The sequence below is a fragment of the Marmota flaviventris genome, chromosome 9 (assembly GCF_047511675.1).
Source record: "Marmota flaviventris isolate mMarFla1 chromosome 9, mMarFla1.hap1, whole genome shotgun sequence".
NCBI classification, from domain to species: Eukaryota; Metazoa; Chordata; class Mammalia; order Rodentia; family Sciuridae; genus Marmota; species Marmota flaviventris.
This window is the reverse complement of record NC_092506.1, coordinates 92955073-92975609: the sequence shown is the minus strand read 5'-3', so window position 1 is coordinate 92975609 and position 20537 is coordinate 92955073. Positions and strand designations below refer to the sequence as shown.

Here is a 20537-nt window from a genome sequence, read left to right as displayed (position 1 = left end):
ACACATAAATGTAAGGCACTCTTAAAAATATCTCCTATTTATATACTCTGTCTTAGTTGCTACATGTGCAAAATGGGATATGGTAATGCCAATAATTAGAATTATTTTGAGACATAATTTCATGGATTCTTAAAAAAGTTTCTCAGTTTTTGGATCATCAAAATTCTTTGTTCTTTGTACCTTAAGGAATTAAAATATTCCAACTGAAATGAAAATTCCAAATATAATAGAAATCTGGCAGCTGGTCACCTTTGGGAAGGTTGTTAGACATTTATCTGTATTAATGAATAATGTACAGTGTTTTTCTTCAATGGTTGTACATTTACAATAGAAGTAGGCCTTTTTGATAAACATACAAATTACTAGACTCCAGTCCCAGAAATTCTGGAGTACATACTATAATTCATTGATGTTCAAAGAAACTATTAACATCTATATTTGTTCTCAATTTCCTCATTATAGCTTGTCTGGTCATAAATTACATTTTCAGGGGCCAGAGATGTAGCTCAGTGTAAGCACTTGCCTAGTAAATACTAGGCCCTGGGTTTGATCCACAGCACCAAGAAAACAAACAAAATTACATTTTCAGAGCTGGGGATGTGGTTCAAGCGGTAGCGCACTCGCCTGGCATGTGTGCGGCCTGGGTTCGATCCTCAGCACCACATACAAACAAAGATGTTGTGTCTGCCGAAAACTAAAAAATAAATATTAAAAAAAATTCTCTTTCTCTTAAAAAAAACCCTACATTTTCAATAAGTACTCCAGTGATTTAGTGAGGCAAGTAGTCTAACAACCACCCTCTGAGAAACATGCCCTAGTGCAGTGGCCTCTGAGGGTAAGTATGTATAACTTAGGGGATCTGGAAGATTATATTGGAAATTCTATTTATATTTCTTATCTAAACGAAATTTCCATTCACACTTTATAGACTAGAGCCTTCATTAGGTCTGAAAGTCTGATTGTCATGAACTCTGAGAGATGCTGTCAAAGAAAAGCAGAGGGGTGCTCACAGGCAGGGGAACTGCCTCTGACACCTCCCTCTTTTGATTTAAGCAAGACATGATTTTTTATTTTTTTTGGTCTGGTAAATGGATGAAATAATGCAAAACTACTTTTGCAAAATGGACAAGTGGGTTAAAAAGCTCCAAACTCCTTACAGTGAAGTGAATAAAGACAATAATTCAAGCCCAAGTAACCAATACAAAGTGGTAAAATGATGCTCTAGTATGGGAGCTTAGTTAGTCATAATACAAGCAAAAGCCAAGACCATCTAATCAGATCTCACAGAGTCGATTCTCCAAATTAGAAATGATTGCAAAAGCTATGTGAAATACAAATTTATACCCAGTATAGATAATGATGCAGCTTGTATTTTTGGGGCAAGTATCTTTGGGTCTTAGGATTAAGCATAGCATGAAGCCATCAAAGTAGCAAGACACTTTAAAATGAAGTATTTATAAATTCTTAAGAGATTTTTTTTTTCTTATAGAGTGAAGGGGAAATATTTTAAACATTATTTTATTGAAACCTTTAAAAATCCACAAAATCTATTCCTCTAGCCATCCCCAAAGATTTTCCCTCACTTTAAATTGCCTGATTTTTCCTTACTCTCTTCTACTTGAAAAATATGTTGCAGGAAAAAAAATCTGCAGTGTAAATAGGTCTTCAGACTTAAGAATAAACAAACTATTTTTGAGAGGTTAATGCTTCACAGCTTAAATTTTATGTTTTGCAAGTGACCAAGATATAATCCTCCAAGATGAGTTTTATGTTTTGTATTACAGATTAAAGTTTGGTTTCATTTCTTCTTCCTCTTTTTTTTGGAGTGTGGGGGGTGGGTGCCAGGAAGGTTACTTTTTGCCTCTAATTACTGCACCAGTAATACTTTCACCATCTGACTTATAAAACTGCTAACTTTTCATTGAATTTTTATTACCATAGCATGAATAATGCATTTAGTTCTGAAATGTCACAGTGAACATCAAATGGTTTTACATAATGCATTTTTGCAGGAGTTTCAAGAAGCTAGCAATCCTGGGAAAGAGTAGTGAAGACACAATCTTGGAAAGAAAACTTGATACAAATTTGTCATTTACCCAGGAGGGAAAAATAAGTAGCAGAAGAGTAAGTGGAGAGGAAAGACTGTGGAATACAAGTTTTTTTTTTTTTTTTTAACCAAAAATAAGGGAATAAAAGCAAAACATGTACACTTGCTTCCGGGGACAAGTGGAAGAAAAACCTCAGGGAGAAAGAAGCAAATATGGGAGCAGGGTGAGTAGGGAGAGGAAGGGGAAGGGAGGTTAGAAACTCCATAAATACAAGAATTAAGTCCGCATTTAATACCTTGAAAAAGACTGAAATTGAATTTGAAAATGTAGAAAAACCGAATCATAGTTTGGAACCACAGTATGTGTAGAGACTATGAGAGCCATTTTCAATTTTTTTCTGATTGATGGATCTGAAAGAAGAATGCAACAAGATGCTGTATTAATTGATGAAAATGCTCATACATCTTTTAGGTTTTGAGACAGACTATATTATGAAAACCTGACCAGAAGTAAGTGCTAAACCCCCATGTCTCCCTAACAGAATTCTAATAGAACTCTCTATATATTTTAAATTTTTTTTGTAGATGTACACTACATCTTATCTTTATTTTATTCACTTATTTTTATGTGGTGCTGAGGATCAAACCCAGTGTCTCACATATGCTAGGCAAGTGCTCTACCACCATGTCACTACCCCAGCCCAGAACTCTATATTTTTTAAAGCTGGGCCCCAATATTGCCACAGTGCCACACCCTAGGTAGAGCCTCCATCCTGTGGTAGAAAGTGGTTAGAAGAGACCCCCCCCCCCCAATACACAAACCTCACTGCAGCCACCAGAACTTAGCTCCACCAACAGGTAGCTGGGGCAACATGAGAAATGCTAATGTTGGACTCACTTTTTGATTCCTCTTCTCATTGGTTTTTATATATTCTTCCTTTAAAACATCTCTCAAGTTAATCTCTTTCTTTCAAAAAAAAAAAAAACCCCAAAAAAACCTGGAAACCACTGTCCTACTTTTTTCCCCACAAAGCATAGTGTATCAAGGTCTTTTGATCTTAGGGAAGCTTCATCATAGCCCTATAGAAGAAATCCCATGGTTGGCCTTAAAGCAATCATGGTAATTCTACTCCCCTTACCTAGGGATTGGTCTGGGATAAGCCTATGTATTAATTTTCTATTGCTGCTATAACAAATTGCCACAAATTTAACAGTTAAACACAAATTTATTATTTTTCAGTTCTGTAGGTCAGATGTAAGGAGTATTAGTTTAGTTGATTTCCCTGCTCTGAGTTTCATGAAGATAAAATAAAGATGCCAGCTGGCTAGGTTCTTATCAAGATGCCATGGGAGGGATCTGCTCCCCAACTTATTTAGGTTGTTGGCACAATCCATTTCCTTGTAATTATATGATGAGATCATCTTTCCTTTTTTTTGGCTATTAGCTGGGTACAGCTCCTAGCTCATCTGAGGCCTCTCTTCAGTCCTTGCACAAAGACCCTTGTATCTCAGCAACAGTGTTGACATCTTCACACTTAGCATCATTCTGTTTAAGAAATTGTGTGGTTTCTTTGGACCCTTGCATAATCTAAGATAGTCTATATTAGTAAAGTTTGCAAACTTAATTATATCTGCATATTTACAGGTTGCAAGAATTAGAGTGTAGATGCTGATGGGGCCCATAATTCTGCCTTCCATATTATACAACTTGTACACAGTTAAAAAAATAAACAAAACAACAATAACAAGGGGAAGTCCATTGGAACCTTCATTTCCTGGATCAAAAATGAAAAGGAGGAGACACTGCTACTTTTTTTTCAGTTACAGGTGCTAGTATACTGGGAGACATTAAGAATTAGAATAAAATGTCAATACACCAAGGGTGAAGCAGGGGATTAGAAAGTACTTGGATTTTTTATGACATTTTTGAGCAGCAAAACCAATGACAGTGACTACCTTTGGGTAGCTTCTAATTTGGAGAAAAACAACTGTTCAATAAGACCAGTTTTCTGTTACTGGCAACTAAACACTCGCCTGGCATGTGCGGGACCCTGTGTTCAATCCTCAGCACCACATAAAAGTAAATGAATGGAATAAAGGTATTATGTCCAACCACAACTAAAAAAAAATATTAAAAAAAGCAATTCTAAATGATATGTTGTTCTTCTCCTTAATTTCTAGAACTCTTACTTTTTACTGCTTTAATAGTGTGGGCTAATCTGATTAAATTCATTTATGTTATCATGCATAGTAAATATCCTCAGTGGTGGGTTCAATCACAACTTTACCTTGAGAATGTGCTCTCAATTAGAAGAGGGTCCAGGGTTGGCAAATTATGGCCCACTGGCCAGGTGCTGTGGCATAGTTAGAGTAACTAAGAAAATTTTTACATTTTTTAAGGGTTTGTTTAAAAAAAGGAATATGTGGCCAGAAAGCTGAAAAGATTTATTATCTTGTCCTTTGTAGAAAAATCTTGCCAAACCCTGCAGTTGCACAGAGGACCTATCTCATGAAGTTGAGATTAGGATTTTACTAAGGAAAAAATCATTATGTCAGTATTTAATACCTTTGAAAAATTATTATAGATCACCACGTTAATTTTGGTACAGGTTAAGATGTATTCTATCTTTAAATTAGATTCCTTTTCAGTTTATTAAATTCCTATTATTACAAGACTATGAAAGACACTGGGGTTATGTAGTGAATAAAAAAGGGTCTCATTTTAGTTGCAAATTGCTTAGGGAGAAATGGTTTGAGCAATACTCCAAAGAAAAGATAAGGGTATGCATACAATTTTTTTTTTTCAGTACTGGGGATCAATCTCAGTGTCTTGCACATGCTAGGTAAGGACTCTGCCACAGAACTTCTTCCCCAGTCCTTAAAATTTTATATGTATTCACCTTTTTCTATAGATCTTCAGGCAGGATTGAACAGTAGATAGTTAGAAATGTGGGCCTAAACCTCAGGAGCAGAAGAGGAGAAATGAACAACCATCCAACAGCTACTCTATATGTTTCATTTTATTACATCAATCCTCAAAGTTAAAATGTTTTGCAGTTTCTACTTCAGGTAATACTCCAATGCCCATATTATTTTCATTAAATTAAATTGCTTCTTAAAGGGAAGTCAGAACTAAAGGAAAATAGGGAATGATTCACAAAAAGTCTGGGGAGGGCTGTCAGGGAGATACTATGGAATAAGAGGTAAAGGTCAAACACAAAGCCTGTGTTTAATTATGGGTAAAAGGAAGAAAGGTAGTAGAAATCTCTGAAAAAAGTGATCCAAATGTATAAAGATAACTAAATGAGACTTCATGGAGACTTGGAAATTCAAAAGTTTTAAAAGCTCAGTACCTTCAAGTACAACACATACAGAGAAGAAGTCATTTAATTTGGCCAATAGGAGAAAAGGGGATATCTTACAGTGTCCTTCAATTTGGTAGCAACTCATCACATGTAAATTAATTGAAGCTAAATAAAAATTTAGAGATTCAAAATTCAGTACCTTACCTATCTGGCCACATTTGAAATGCTCAAAATCCAGATGTGGCTAGTGTCTACCACATTGGACAACTCAGGTTATAAAAAATTTCCATCACTACAGAAATTTTGATTGGGATATGTTTGCAAAATATCAGAAGCAAGATTGAAATGGGGGAGATTGAACATGTTTACCTTCACACTAAAACTTGATTTGACCTCTCCAGCTTGCACTTGCCTTTTCCTCTTATGTTCTGGTCTCAATCTTCCTTTCCTGGACTATTGCAAGGCTGCTTGTCTGCCTCCCAACCTCTGTTCTTTTCTCCTTCTAACTTCCTTTTCTCAAAATAAATCATTTCTCCACTCACCAATACTTTCTTTTCAGTGCCACTTTCCCTGACTACCTAGCCTTAACTTCTATTCACAGTCTGCTGTAGTGGAGCGCTGCTAGCCTACCGGATCACACTACAGGAAGGCGGCTGAGTGTCTCAAAACTTGAACTCACAGCTCATATACAATGCTGAGAGAATGATTATGGTGCATTGTATCACATTTAACATTAGAATAGAAACGATTGCTGATCATTGCACTTTCCTGTCTTTTCTCACCTGTTGTCAACCCTTTTTTTTTGGGGGGGGGGGGTACCAGGGATTGATTCCAGGGATACATAACCATTGAGCTACATCTCCAGCCCCTTTTGTATTTTATTTTGACACAGGGTCTTGCTAAGTTGCTTAGGACCTCACTAAGTTACTGAGGTTGGCTTTTTTTTTTTTTTTTTTTAATATTTTTGTAGTTGTAGAAGGATACTATACCCTTATTTATTTATTTTTATGTGTTGCTGAGATGAAACCCAGTGCCTCATAAGTGCTAGGCAAGTACTCCACCACTGAGCCACAACCCCAGCCCACTCCCCCACCTCCACCCCCACCCCCCCAGGTTGGCTGGGGATCCTCCTGCCTCAGCCTCTGGAGCCGCTGGGATTACAGGTGTGGGCCCCGCTTAGGCCCAAACATTTTTTTCTTTCCCTTTGCCGCTGTTGTGTCTCAGTTAAAATTCCGGTACATTTCTGTTTACCACTGCAACAACTGTCTTAATTCTAGTCTCTTCTTTCACTTTCCACAAGGAGATCTGGTCATACCATTCCACTTCTCTAAGCTTTCCTCCCTTAGGCAAACAGGATATAATATTGTTAAGTTTTCTAATAATTTAGGGACACCCCACCTTTCCTACCTTGACTTCTTTAACACATGTTTCTACTACTCTGTGGGTACTCACCATTCCCCTGGAGCTTTCATGCAATGTCACCCCCGCCCACGTGATGCCATCTTTCATACCCCAAGATCCTCTCAAACCTCTAATAAGATTCAGGACTAAAGTAGCACAAAGAGCCCAAGCTGAGGGAGGCTATTATTGATGGAGTAGAAGGACACGACCGTGTGACCTTGTCCTTTTGGGAAGGGACCCATAAAAATAAGCGGCACGTCCAACCACAACTATTCATCGGAAAAAGAACCAAATCTTCACTGTTAGGGTCAGCGGCTGACAAACAAAGACGTCTGGGTCAACGCTCCCTGGGGCTTTGGGAGCGAGGGGGATTGTGGGAGCGCTGTTCGCGCACCGCTGGCTCATGGGAAATGTAGTGCCGTGTTCTCCAACATGGCCGCGCCCAGGTACAGTAGTGTGCGAAGGCCTCTTACGGCTCTCTGGGGCTAGGTGGAAAAGCTGGCGAGGGAGAGAGCAGCAGAGTAGCGAGAGCCCGGCCTGAGCAGAGGCTGTGGTGTGGGGCACTTCTTGCTGGCGGGCACGAAGGGCTGCATGTCTTCATTTTCTCTTGTCGGACTTTTTCGTTCTTTGTTAGGTCGCTGGCCTGGGGCTGAAAGCTCGAAAGAAGGAAGATCTAGGCGGCTCTCTGCTTGTAGTTTGTGGGCTGTACTGTGTCTGTGCGTTGGGTATCCACTTAAGGTTGAAGGTGCACGTGTTTGTGTTTGGTACGATTGCTTACGTGGTGCCTGTGTCACTCTGTTTTGGGGGCCGGGCAGGCACTTGTCACCTAGGGCATGTTAGTATGGCTCTTCTAGGGCTTTTCTGACCAGTGTCCACTCAGTGAAGCAGAGAGCTTGTTGATGGCCTGATTTCCCACGGAGCTGTCTTCCTATGCTTTTGTTTAGCAACCCCTGTGCCCCTTGCGTGTGGTGGTGTCACCCTGTGGTTTTGATCTATTTCATTGGACACTTATTGCTAGCCGAATGCCAGGCATCCAGTCTGTTCCCTTAAGTAGATGACAGCCTTCTGAGAGCCCAACACACAAACAGGTAATTATAATACAATGTGAGGACTCCAGGTATACACTGTGCTAATGAAAACGTTGAAGAAGGCCACCAAAATCAGAATTCTGGGGGAGGAGAGGTTTAGAGATGGCAATTTCTATTTAGTTATTTTTTGAAAAGTTTAATGAGTAGCTACTGGGTATTAGATCTTGTTTAGGTGTTGAGTGCTACATGGTGACAGACAAAATCCTTACCTTACAGAGTAGACATTCCATTAAGTTGTAGGAGAAAGAATAAACACAATAATGAACACACAGACATTTAGAAAGTACTTGAGTACTTCTAAGGTACTTTTGAGTATTCAAAGGGTTAAAAAGGGACGATATGATAAGTGATAGGGGAATTTTTCCTAGTTGTTTAAAATCTTTATTTTCAAATAGGAAATGCATTTGAATAGCTACTAAATTCAAGTCATGAAAGAGGAAAATTCTCATTTCTGGATTCATCTTACCATTTTCCATTCCTGGAGACAACCCATGTCACCAGTTTCTTGTGTGTTCTAAAGATTTACATGTATACTCTGTGTACCTGTGCTATCTTTAAAATCAGGCCTCATTTGATAGGAATTTAGGGTCTTTCTACTTATTGTTATTTAAAAAATTTTGTTGTTGTTGTAAATGGACACAATACCTTTATTTTGTTTATTTTTTGTGGTCCTGAGGATAGAACCCAGTGCCTCACATATGTAGGGAAAGAGCTCTACCAATGAGCTACAACCCCAGGCCCTACTCATTGTTATTAATGCAGGACTACACAAGCACAGGAACATTTGTTTTGCCTCTACTACTTTGTTCAAAATAAGCTCTGTATTGTTTAAGAAGGGCATGGACATAGATACTACAATTGCCACTTGGGGTGGTATTCAGTAGGGTATATTGAGGGTTAAACTACCTAGCAAGCAAGTTGCAAAGCATGCATATTCTTTAGGCTCTTTTATCTTACAGAGAATATCCTCAGGCTGGGGAGGCTCAACTGGGCCCAGCATGGCTAGAATCCTACTAAATAGTGACTTTACTCCTATAATATGCCAAGGTGCAACCGAGAATCTGTGCAATAATGGAAAACTCCCTGGCTAGGGAAGTGGCCTTGATGAAAAGGAGGTACTTTTATGCTTCAACAGCTGACATCCTGTTATTGTTGAATTGACAGGTCTGCTGGGCCATTGCATTGCCAAGCCACAGGAATGGAAGTGGGGGACCAGCTTCAAAGGCTATCTGGATTTGTCTTTCTTTACATGCAAAAATACAGCATGATTGAGGGAGGGAGAAAATAGAAGGGATGACCAAAATGTGGTATGAGGCTCCATCTGCTGGTGTTGGACTCTTAGTGGCAAACTTAAAAAAAAAAAAAAAAATGTATTCAGCATCTTTTCTTTTTCATTTCTTCCATTCTTAGCTTATGTGAAACATCAAGAAAAAAATAGTCTTTTGAAAGCCCTCAACTGTTCTTTGTTTTGTTAAACCATTCTGATATGGCTCGAAAGAAAATTAACAGTAATGTAGTAACAGATAAATTTAATCCTAAAAAAGTTGTGAGAGGCACTACTATTATTATCCTTATTCATATTTACGGAAATTGAAGCACAGGTATATGTAACTAATTCAGTCAGGATCATTCAGCTAGTTGGACTCCTAAACACTGCACTGAAGAAGGGTCTAGGGTAACTAGGGAAAATATGACTTAATTCCTCAAAGAGCTCATAGTCTAGTGGAAGGGGACAGATATTAGAACAAATAATTTCAGCAATGTTACAAATATCCAGTCATTTATTCTCTTCCTCTCTAATGATTACTCCTCAGGTTGTCTAACCTTAGTGGTCTTCTTAGGAGCTGCTTAGTATTGTCAACTGCTATGCAGACATTGAGACTGTTTCTCACCAATGCCTTAAACATATCATATCCTAAATCTGACTCATTACTTTCCTCCTCAAGTGGCCCTTCCCAACCTTCCTCTTGACTTTGCAGTTTTGAAATGATATCACTAGTCTCTCAATCACTCAGTCTGTGTCCTATTAGTATGCGATCTTTTATTCCTTTCTTCCTCACATCTGAGTGGCAATCAAGGTGTACTGATTCTACCTGAAAAGATTTTTACCCTTCCTCTTTCCCCTCTCCTCATTTCCTTTCTTTCTGTACCTCCATTGTAGACCAGGCCAACATTTCTACTTGCCAAGCTGGGTTATTACATATTTTCTCATCTCTCGTCTCCCTAGTATGCTGTCTAACCAGCCTGTCTTACTGGTTTTCCTTCCTATCACACGTGCCCTGTGTACTAGGAAGCTGGAGAGCTGACATTTCAACAAACTTGGTGTTTTTTTTTATTGTATACTTAAAGACTAGTAATGAGAGTTTCTACTGTTAGCCATTTTTAAATATAATTTTACTTAACCCCCTAAATTTTGAAGTGTGTAGAGCGGAACTAGAGGGTCAGCAAACATCTCTGCTCAAAAAACATTATGCCTATATCACACTGTCTTTGCCAGACATACTCTTTTCTGTTTTAGTTTCTGTTCTTTACCACCTCACTAAATATTTTCTTCTTCATATGACTCTATAATGTTCTTATCCTCCAGTACTGAGAATGGAACCCTTTCTGGTTTGAAGTTTTCCCAACTTCAGTTAACACTGATCTTATGTTTTTGGATCTAATTCATGTCACACTTAAGGACTGTACCATTAGCACTTACAGATGTGTCATATGATTTCATTGTTTAGTATTTGCCTTGTCGAACTTAAACTTTTTGAAAGCACATGGTATGTATTATAGTTGTATGCTGCAGGGTGAGACTATAATAGGAATATGTGTATTCGTACATTTAATATTTAGACCTTCAACAGTATTCACTGGGCACCTACTGTGTGTTGGCATTCCTGCTCTCTTGGGGTTTACATCATGATGGGGGAGTTAAGCTAACGGGTGAATCATCAATTATGTTAAATTCTGTGAACAAAATAAAATTGGCTATTGTGATAAAGCATGGTGTAGGGTGCTGATTTTGAATGATTATAAAAGCCTCTTTGGGTGTACTTAATAACTCCCAAATTTGATGATTGATGCGTTTGATGATTGATGTATTTCAACAAAATGAATAGTTTTATGGGGTTCTTATTTCTATTATTTAAAATTATAGCTATAAAATATAGAAGATGTACAGCTTTTAAAATAGTAGTACAAACACCTGTACCTGTTTTCTGGCTTGAGAAATACCTATGATGCTTCCATGTGACACTCTCATCAGTTTTCTTTCCCTTTCCCACAGATATAACTTCTCTCCTAATTTTGTGTTTATCAGTTTATTGCTTTTATTTTAACTTTGTTATATATATTTAATATCTAAACAGTAATGGCTTGCTTTTGGATTTTGAACTTTATTATAAGTAGAATTGTATTTATTTTATGTTCTTCTGTGAATTTTTTGTATGGTTCTTCCCTCTATTGCCCCTCTTCTTCCTCCTCCTCCTCCATGTCTTACATTGTGATAGTGGAATTTATCTATGCCAGTGTTATATAGGACTTTATAGTAATGGCATTCATCACCTATGGGTAGAACTGTGTGCTTAATGGACTAAAGCATTGAAACATTTCTTAGAACCCTCAGAAATGTTATTAGATGTTCCTATCTTGCTACCTTCTTAGATATTCCTTTATTTCCCATGTCTGTTTGTTCTCATTTCTTTGGATTGGTGAAAGGTAAATAAAGAATTTTTTAAAAATTGTCATGTAAATATTTTTATAAATTATAGGACATGAATAACATTATTATAATTGTTCCTTTAGGGAATCTTAAGGTTGACATTTTTTACTACTTTTTTTTTAATAGTGTTGCTATGGACACCAACCATCAAAGTAATATCAAACTCAGTAAAACTGAGAAGAAATTCTTAAGGAAACAGATTAAAGCCAGGAATACTTTGCTGAGACATGAAGGCATCGAGGCAGTATCCTATGCCACTCAGGTGATCTAAAATATTATTATTATTTGAATGTACATATATTGGTATGTAAATATGTTTTATTTATATTGTTAATTGCTCAAGACTGTAGTTGTGTGTTATCTCCACATTAAATATACATATGATAGGGCCTAACTTTATATTTTGGGCCATAGCATAACCCAAAAGGTTTGCTAATCAGTAACTATTCTTTGCACTAGAATAAGTTGTGGGTTTATATTAATGATAACAATATACAAGTCTTTTCAGTTGATAAAACAAACATATTCATTATCATATTTAATTTCCTAAAAGTCCTTATGAAATAGCTGAGAAAACTATAAAGTTTTGAGAGATTATGATATATCCATTGATGTAAACTAGTAAGTGGTTGATCTTGTAAGCCAGATCTTCTGTATCCTAATACAATCTTTCTTCTGTTCTCAACCTTACCTGTGTTATAAAGTATTTTGATAATATACAGTAAATCTTTTTTCATTTACTAGACCTTATTTATAAAACTTTTTCATTATTTGCCTACATAATGAAGCTTCCATAAAAACCCAAAAGGACAGAGTTCAGAGGAATTTCTGGATAGTGGAACAGGTAGTGGTTCCTGGAGGGTGATGTAGCAGAGAGGGAATGATTCTCTCTTCCCTTTCCACAACTTTACCCTGTGTATATTTTCCATCTGTCTGTTCATCTCTGTCCTTTGTAGTACTCTTTATAATAAGTGGGTGCATGTAAGTAGAGTGTTTGCCTGAGCTCTGTGGGCTTCTCTAATAAATTAATTGAACCTGAGGAGGGAGTCCTGGGAACCGTTTACAACCATACTGTCAGAAATATAGGAGACAACATACTGTTTGCTGTGGCATCTGAACTTGAAGGCCATCTTGTGGGACTGACTTCTCAACCTGTGGGATCTGATAGTGTCAGAATTAAACAGAATTAGAGGATACTTTAACTAGTTTCTCCTGGAGAATCTGCTGCAAAATATACTGGTTGCTGCTGGGGAGAAATCCTCACAGTTTTTGATGGCTAGAAATCATAGAAATATTTTCTATTGGGTTGTATTGCATGTGTGGGAATAGGAAAAAACCAAAATTTAACCCACTCTGTCTCTCAGAGTTAGGGATATGGAAATGTTTTTGTGATTATATGTGACTACATATAAGCAAATTATTTTGGCATTTTAATCAAAAGACAATGCTCATTGACTGAGGTCCAGGGCAAATAAATTGCCATCTGAAAATAAATTTTCTGTCCTTTAATATAGTATTGTAGTACTGGATTTGTTTACTATGTATGGTAATTCTTTCACATCCTTTTTAAGCAAGGTTATAGATAACTTTCATTTTGTATAACAAAACTAATACCTAATCTTAAACTTGGAATAAATTAGGGGGTCATCAAACAATTGTCCTAAGAGCAAATCAGGCTTATGAGTTAAGAATGGATTTTACATTTTATGGGCTTGTTAAAAAATAAAACCAGGGGGCTGGAGTTGTGGCTCAGTAGTAGAGTACTCAACTAGCATGTGTGAGGCACTGGGTTCAGTCCTCAGCACCACATAAAAAAATAAACAAAATAAAGGTATTGTGTCCATCTACAACCAAAAAATAAATAAATAAAGCCAGGACTATATTACAGAAACTTATGTGGCTTTCAAACTCTTAAAATATTTATTATCTGAGTCTCTTTAGAATTTTACCAACACCTGGTATAAAATGATAAAGTGAATGAGAGGAGACCATTCATGGTTTACTTTTGTTATACTGTAACATTTTTAGAAATCATAGGTCATAAATCGAGCTCTTAATATTGTGTAGAATGGTTTTTAAGTATAGAGATATAAGGACACAAGGCTATAAACATCAGAATGAAGATAGGAGGACTCTCCAACCCAAAACCTCTTGAATAAAGCTTAGTGTAGGACTGTAGATGACAAGAAGCACAAAACTTACAAAGGAAACAATTTTAACTGCAAATTGACTAAATTACTTAGACTAATTAATTTCCTTAGGGAAATGTTCATATTTTATGCTCAATAGAACCTATAATTGATTTTTCTTTGAGCTAATACCATTACTTTTAGTTTTTAGTAACCATTTTATAATAATTGTATTAAAAGTGTGGATTCTGTAAAACTAGTAGAAATAGGTTTGGAACCAGCTCCTCCTAATCACCACCTTAATCTAATTGTTCTGATTTTCAGTTTCTTCCTCTAAAAGGCTCATATTACTCAAATAAATATACTTCTTGTAAAGATTATGTTAATCAGGATTAGGTAGATAACAAGAATATAGAACGTTCATTCTCTGGAACAAAGCAAGTATCATAAAACTGCTTGTTTCTTCCCATTCTTCCTCTTTTCTTCCCTTTAATTATGCTAAATTTGTTTTTACATGATAAAAAGTCATTTTTAATTTGCATTTATAGTTATTAAGATTTGAATATTTTACAGAAATTGGCTATTTAAAAACAAATGTTTAAAAAAATAAAAAATAAATAAAATAAAAACAAATGTTATTTACAACATAGGAATTCTTTTTATTCTTCAGATATTTAGTAAATTGGTTTACATACTTTGAATGAAATTAACAAGTAATTACCACAAAAAAATTTCTTTTTAATTACATCTTTGTTGAAAATTATTTTAAAATAACTTTATTTTAAAACAAACAAGTTGATATCAATTGATCATGTTTCTTTCTTTTTTTTTTTTTAAAGAGCCTGGTTGTTGCCAATGGTGGTTTGGGTAATAGTGTGAGTAGGAAGCAACTGCTCCCAGTTTTAGAGAAATGTGGACTTGTGGAAGCTCTCTTAATGCCACCTAACAAGCCCTATTCATTTGTAAGATACACAACTACAGAAGAATCCAGAAAAGCCTATGTTACCCTCAATGGAAAAGAAATAGTGGATGATTTAGGACAAAAGATTATTCTGTACTTGAATTTTGTGGAAAAAGGTATTATCATAAAGGTATTATATAGTTATTTTTTAAATAATGGTTCTTGCCTTTGTAAGTTTTCTTTTTTTAAAAAAAATATTTAACATCAATAAAATTTAAGGTTATCCTGTATTCATGTTTAACTATGCAAGAGTACAATAGGAATTGATTTTGTGATTTTAGTGTTGCTGCAGTGAGAAAACATATTGCATGCTAAAAGACAATGCTTTTCATCCTGTTTGTAATTATTACTTTAATCATGATAATCATAATCATTCCAAGTAATGTATACTTGTGTATATACTTACATATTATATTTACATATAATCATATGACATAATTATCATCTTATAAGTTATTTTTTATTTCAAATTTTTTCTTTTTTATTTGTTTTAATTAGTTATACATGACAGTAGAATGCATTATGATGCACCATCTGGGAAGCTTTTGTGAGTTTTCTTTTCATGGGCATAAGTTGGATGGGAGTTCAGTTACTGTGAAACAAAAGGCCATTGGTAAAGTAGTCCTGACATATATTCTTTAAGCACCTATTTGTGCCAGACTTGGGGCTAGTAGTTAAAGGATATAGTGGTGAATAATACATGGTCTGCCCTTCAGGAGGTCTCACTAACTAATGATTAATTAATTAATTTGTTTATTCATTATAGTACTGGGAAATAAACCCAGTGCCTAGCAAGTGCTAGCCAAACACTCTATCCTTGATCTACATCCCCGGCCCTTTTTGTTTTATTTTGAGACACAGCCTTATTTAGTTACCCAGGCTGGCCTTGAACTTGCAATCCTCCTGCCTCAGCCTCCTAAGTAGCTGGGATTACAGATGTGTGCCACTACAGCCAGCAAACAATACATTTATTATGCCTGTTACTTAATTTAGAACTTTGCTACCTAATTTTACTTTTCAGAGTTTAATATTGAGGATTCAGATCAGTTTATTTCACGGTATGTACCCGGAAGCTTTGAATTAATAACTTAAGAATCAACTGTGATCCAAGTGATATATGTCAATCTTCATCTTTTTTGAAGAGCGAGCAGAAATCCCTAAAACTTTATAGGGTGTTATTCAATGGACTTTCTGTGTTTGTGAATACTTTCATTTCTGTGCTGTCCATACAATAGTTGTGGATAGTGCAATAGAGGAACTGAATAATTTAAGTAATAGCTTTATAGACTTATTTGTACAATTGCTATAGGGAGTGTTACACCTTTTTACCTCTACCCATAGATATGAGATGTATTGAGATGAACTGTAATTCAGATATCTAATTTTATATCCATTTTTTATTTATTTAGTAATAAAAGAGATGTTTAGATATCCTGAGGGTAGGTAACTGGGTAAATATGATCAAATTTATGTTTTTGTAAAATGAGACTTAAAGGAATACTTTTAAAGACTCTTTTTAAATATATATGTAGAAATTATACTTCTCAGTGTCCCTGTGTTTAATTTTAAATCTGACTTAGGCTTCACAGATTTTAAAAACTAGATTATTCTTGTACTTTGTTTCTGATCAGTTTTTGAAAACTGAATGGTGAAGGAGTAGCTAGTAATCAGGAAGTATTGTCCTTAGATTGCCTCCTCTACCTCACTCCATTTAGTATATAGGACGTTCAGAAAGGAATTGTACAAAGTGAGCTTGGAGTATTCTTTATATGAAATCCTTCATTAGCATTATATCCAGGTATACTTCTAAGACTGTAGCAATCACATTTATAACCTTGGAAATAATTTTTAATTGAAATAAGAATTTTTTATTATTTATTTATTTTGTATTTATTTGGTATCAGGGATTGAACCCGGGGGCACTTAACCACTGAGCCATATCCCTAACCCTTTTTATATTTTATTTAGAGATAGGATCTTGCTAAGTTGCTTAGGACCTCACTAAGTTGCTGAGGCTGGCTTTGAACTTTTGATCCTCCTGCCTTAGCCTCTTGAGCCATTGAGATTATAGGCATGTGACAATGTGCCTGGTTACAAATGTTTTGATACTTTTTTTATATCTCCTGAAGAGCAAATATAAGAGCTTAATTTTAATTTTTTTTTTTGCAAAATTATTGTCACACAATAGAATACAAGAGATATTTTTAATTTTTTTTGTAAACAGGAGGATGTTTAGGAAACTAAATATAACTTAATTGTACTATGAATTATCTGTCTTTAAGGAATTCTTCCCAAAGCTTTTCTTAACAAAATTTGAATAAATAATATAATTTCTGGCATATAGTAGGCACTTGGTCTATACTTATCAAGTGATTTACTATTTATATTTACAAAGTGCTATTAACAAAATCTAGTGGGTACTTATTATTTTTGTAAATTTTTATATTAAATAATTCTAAGATAGATTTGCCTAGCTGAAAATCTTTAGAAATCATTTCTGTAATGCGAACAATTGGATCCCTAATAGTAGATATTAATATATGTATTCCCTTAATCTGGTAGAAAATTTTTTCACTTTCCTTCTGTACCTATCTAAAACTTTGAAGGACATAGAAACTTAAATTTATTTTAATATGTATTAAATAATTCTTCTTACGTGATTTTTAAATTTCTTTAGAAAGCTCTTTGCTAGTTTACATTTTTCTATTACTTGACCACATCTAGTATGAAGAGATTGAAGAGTAAAAATGGGCAATTAAATTCTTGAATTAATATTCAAAGCTAATCTTGACCTTGTTGTAGAGGTATATACTGTGAATATTGTGAGAAACTTTGTCTTTTAGTGATGATTAAAAAGTGAATTATGATCAAGCAGTATACTTAGTACTGTTCTATTTGCTGAAGGGAATTGGGTGAATAAAATATGCCATAATTTTGATCTTGGTCCTTGTTTTTGTAATTTCTTTTTTTGGGGGGGGATGGGGGGCTTGTGGAACTAGGGATTAAACTCATAGGAACTCGACCACCGAGCCACATCTCCAGCCCTATTTCGTATTTTATTTAGAGGGTTTCACTGAGTTGCTTAGTGCCTCACTTTTGCTGAGGCTGGCTTTGAACTTGTGATCCTCCTGTCTCAGCCTGATCCATTGGGATTACAGGCATGCGCTACCAAGCCTACCTATAATTTCAATATGTTGTGTGCCTTTTAGCATTCTTATTTATAAAAATGCGAATTTTCTGAGTTGATAAATGACTATTGGGCAGAATTATCTGTATATAAAATTTTTCTGTTTTATATGTAACTATTTTAATTTGATTTCCCCTAGCACAATGGAAGGAGATGGGGCTTCAACCTTTACCTCCAGGCCTCATGGTAGTAGAAGAAATTATTTCGTCTGAGGATGAGAAAATGCTTTTGGAAAGTATTATTTGGACAGAAGATACAGACAATCAAAATTGTAAATAAAACTTTCCGAATATCATGTTTAAAAGTTCTGCAAAATGTTCTGTCACTACTCTTCCTTCCCTCCCTGCTTTGGTTTATTAAAACTTTAATATTTCCTCAAGTTCATTGAGAGTAGCTTGTATCCAGTGTTAGGCAAGTCATACCAATAATTCTTAGGAACATTAATAGTAGATAACATTTATATAGCTATCAATTTTAAACTCCAAACTGATGAATATTTATTAGTTAGCATTTATACAGCTAACATTTTAAGTCTTTTCACATATTATCTTATTTGCTCCTTTCTACCCTAAGGCAGATTTCCTCTGAGGAATCAGCAATGCAGTACCATACCACTGTAGTGTAGCCAAAGCCTCCTGGTGTTATTTGCAAATTAGAGTTACTCTGACTTTCCAGATCATTAGCAGTCTTGTGAGTGGCAGTGTGCATGTTTATGTCTTTCACAGTGATTAGGTGAATCTCTTTATGTGTTTGTTACAGTTTTAGACTTGAAAGAACAGTGGATATGAAAAGAATAGTTAATGTTATCAAATACAGTAATTTAGCAGTCAACCGAAGTTATCATTCTAAACAAATCCATACTCATAATGTTGACTGAAATATATGAAGGATTGCATTTTTTTTTTCTCCTAAATAGTTTTCTTTCTTTTCTTCACACAGTTCAGAAATCCTTAAAACACAGAAGAGTAAAGCATTTTGGTTATGAATTCCACTATGAGAACAATAATGTAGATAAAGATAAGCCATTACCGGGGGGTAAGTAATTGTTAATAATAAATATGAGTTTAGAAAAAAAGACTTGTATATTTGAAGTTTGTCATAGCTTAAAGTGTATGTTTTATTTGTAGGTAAACTTTTGATGTATTTATTAAAGCCTTTTAATTAGATAAATGGTATTATTTTTATATTTTTAGCTTCTTACTGTATTTCTTATTGGTATATTATAATTATACATTATAGTGGGATTCATTATGCCATATTCATATGTGTATACAACAGTTTGATCAATCTTATTCCCCAGAACTTTCCTATTCCCTTCCCTTCTCCCTCATCCATTTGCTCTACTCTACTGATTTCCCTTCTATAATTATTATTATATATACACATATATATATTTTAAACATTTATTTTTTAGTTACAGGAGGACATAATACCTTTATTTTATTTTATGTGGTGCTGAGGATTGAACCCAGTGCCTCATGCATGCTAGGCGAGCACTCTTCCTCTGAGCCACAACCCCAGCCTTATTATTATATTTTAAAAATAAGTGTATTATAATTATGTATATAGGCAGGATTTATTGTGGTATATTTGTACATGGACACAATGGTAATATTTTGTTGTAAAAAAATTTGAACATACAAATAAAACTAAAACTACTTTTCCCATACTTCTTTCTTTTACGAAGTTTGTGATATTACAAGTTTAGCATGTATTCTTCTAATCCTTTAAAAGATAAGTGTACATCCAAATATATACCTACTAAAATATGTAGTTTAATATATGTAGTATTATATTGTATAAATTGTATATTCATATTTTACATGCATCCCTCCAACATGTTCATTTTCCTTCGTGATATATCTTAAATATCTTATGTAGTTTTTCATTTTACTGAAAGTTCCATAATAGCTTATTCAGTTAGTTTTCTATTGATAAGCATTTAGCATATAGTGCTATAGTGAATATCTTTGTGTGTGCTTCCTTAAGTACAATGTAAATGTGTTCTCAAGAGAGACTGCCAAGAAATAGAATTATTGAGTAAACATTAATGCTCATTTGACATTGTTACAAGATACAAATTGTTCCTCAAAACAGCTGTGCCAACATATTCTCCCCAAGTGTGCACCATTTTCCTTTCACACTTTCTTACATGTGATGTTATAAAACTTTAAAATTTTTAATTTCCTAATTAGTAATGAGGTTAAGCATTAGTATATCCTTTTTTATGAATATTTTTCATATTCCTTACCAGTTTTTTAATATGGGTTGCTTTTATGTCCTTGATATTATTTAAGGCTTTTCATTCATTGTGAAATAACATTTATGACTCCCATGAACTAACACTTATGACTCCTATGATTCCTATCACTTTGAAAAATGTGGTATTTTAAAGACAATAATTTAAAAATATATAAAATAAATATAATACTTAACATAACAAAAAAGAAAACGAACAGGTTAATTTCTAATATATAATGTACAGGTTGATTATTCCTAATTAGAAAATCCAAAATTCTCCAAAATCTGAAAAGTTTTGAATACTGATGTGATGCCATATGCATTACCCATATGAGTTCACGTGACAGGTTAGTCAAAACGTAGGCGCTGGGCACGTGGTGCATGCCTGTAATCCCAGAGGTTCAGGAGGCTGAGGCAGGAGGATCACGGGTTCAAAACCAGCCTCAGCAACTTAGCGAAGCCCTAAGGA

At 35.0% G+C, this 20537-nt stretch overlaps 1 protein-coding gene across 3 annotated transcripts in view; it reads left to right on the top strand.

The window, feature by feature from the left end:
- Nucleotides 1-7177: 7177 nt before the first annotated feature.
- The window catches only part of Alkbh8 (alkB homolog 8, tRNA methyltransferase), a 50871-nt gene continuing 37511 nt past the window's right edge, over nt 7178-20537 (top strand). Inside the window, exons 1-5 of one of the 3 annotated variants that reach the window (XM_071616667.1) lie at nt 7178-7199; nt 11677-11812; nt 14519-14756; nt 17967-18098; nt 18767-18862. In XM_071616667.1, the coding sequence (XP_071472768.1) occupies nt 7186-7199; nt 11677-11812; nt 14519-14756; nt 17967-18098; nt 18767-18862 (616 nt within the window). In that variant the 5' untranslated portion in view covers nt 7178-7185. Of the gene's footprint in view, nt 7200-7776; nt 7842-9011; nt 9149-11676; nt 11813-14518; nt 14757-17966; nt 18099-18766; nt 18863-20537 lie in introns of those variants that run through there. The other 2 variants (XM_071616668.1, XM_027930590.2) reach the window with 2 other exon arrangements.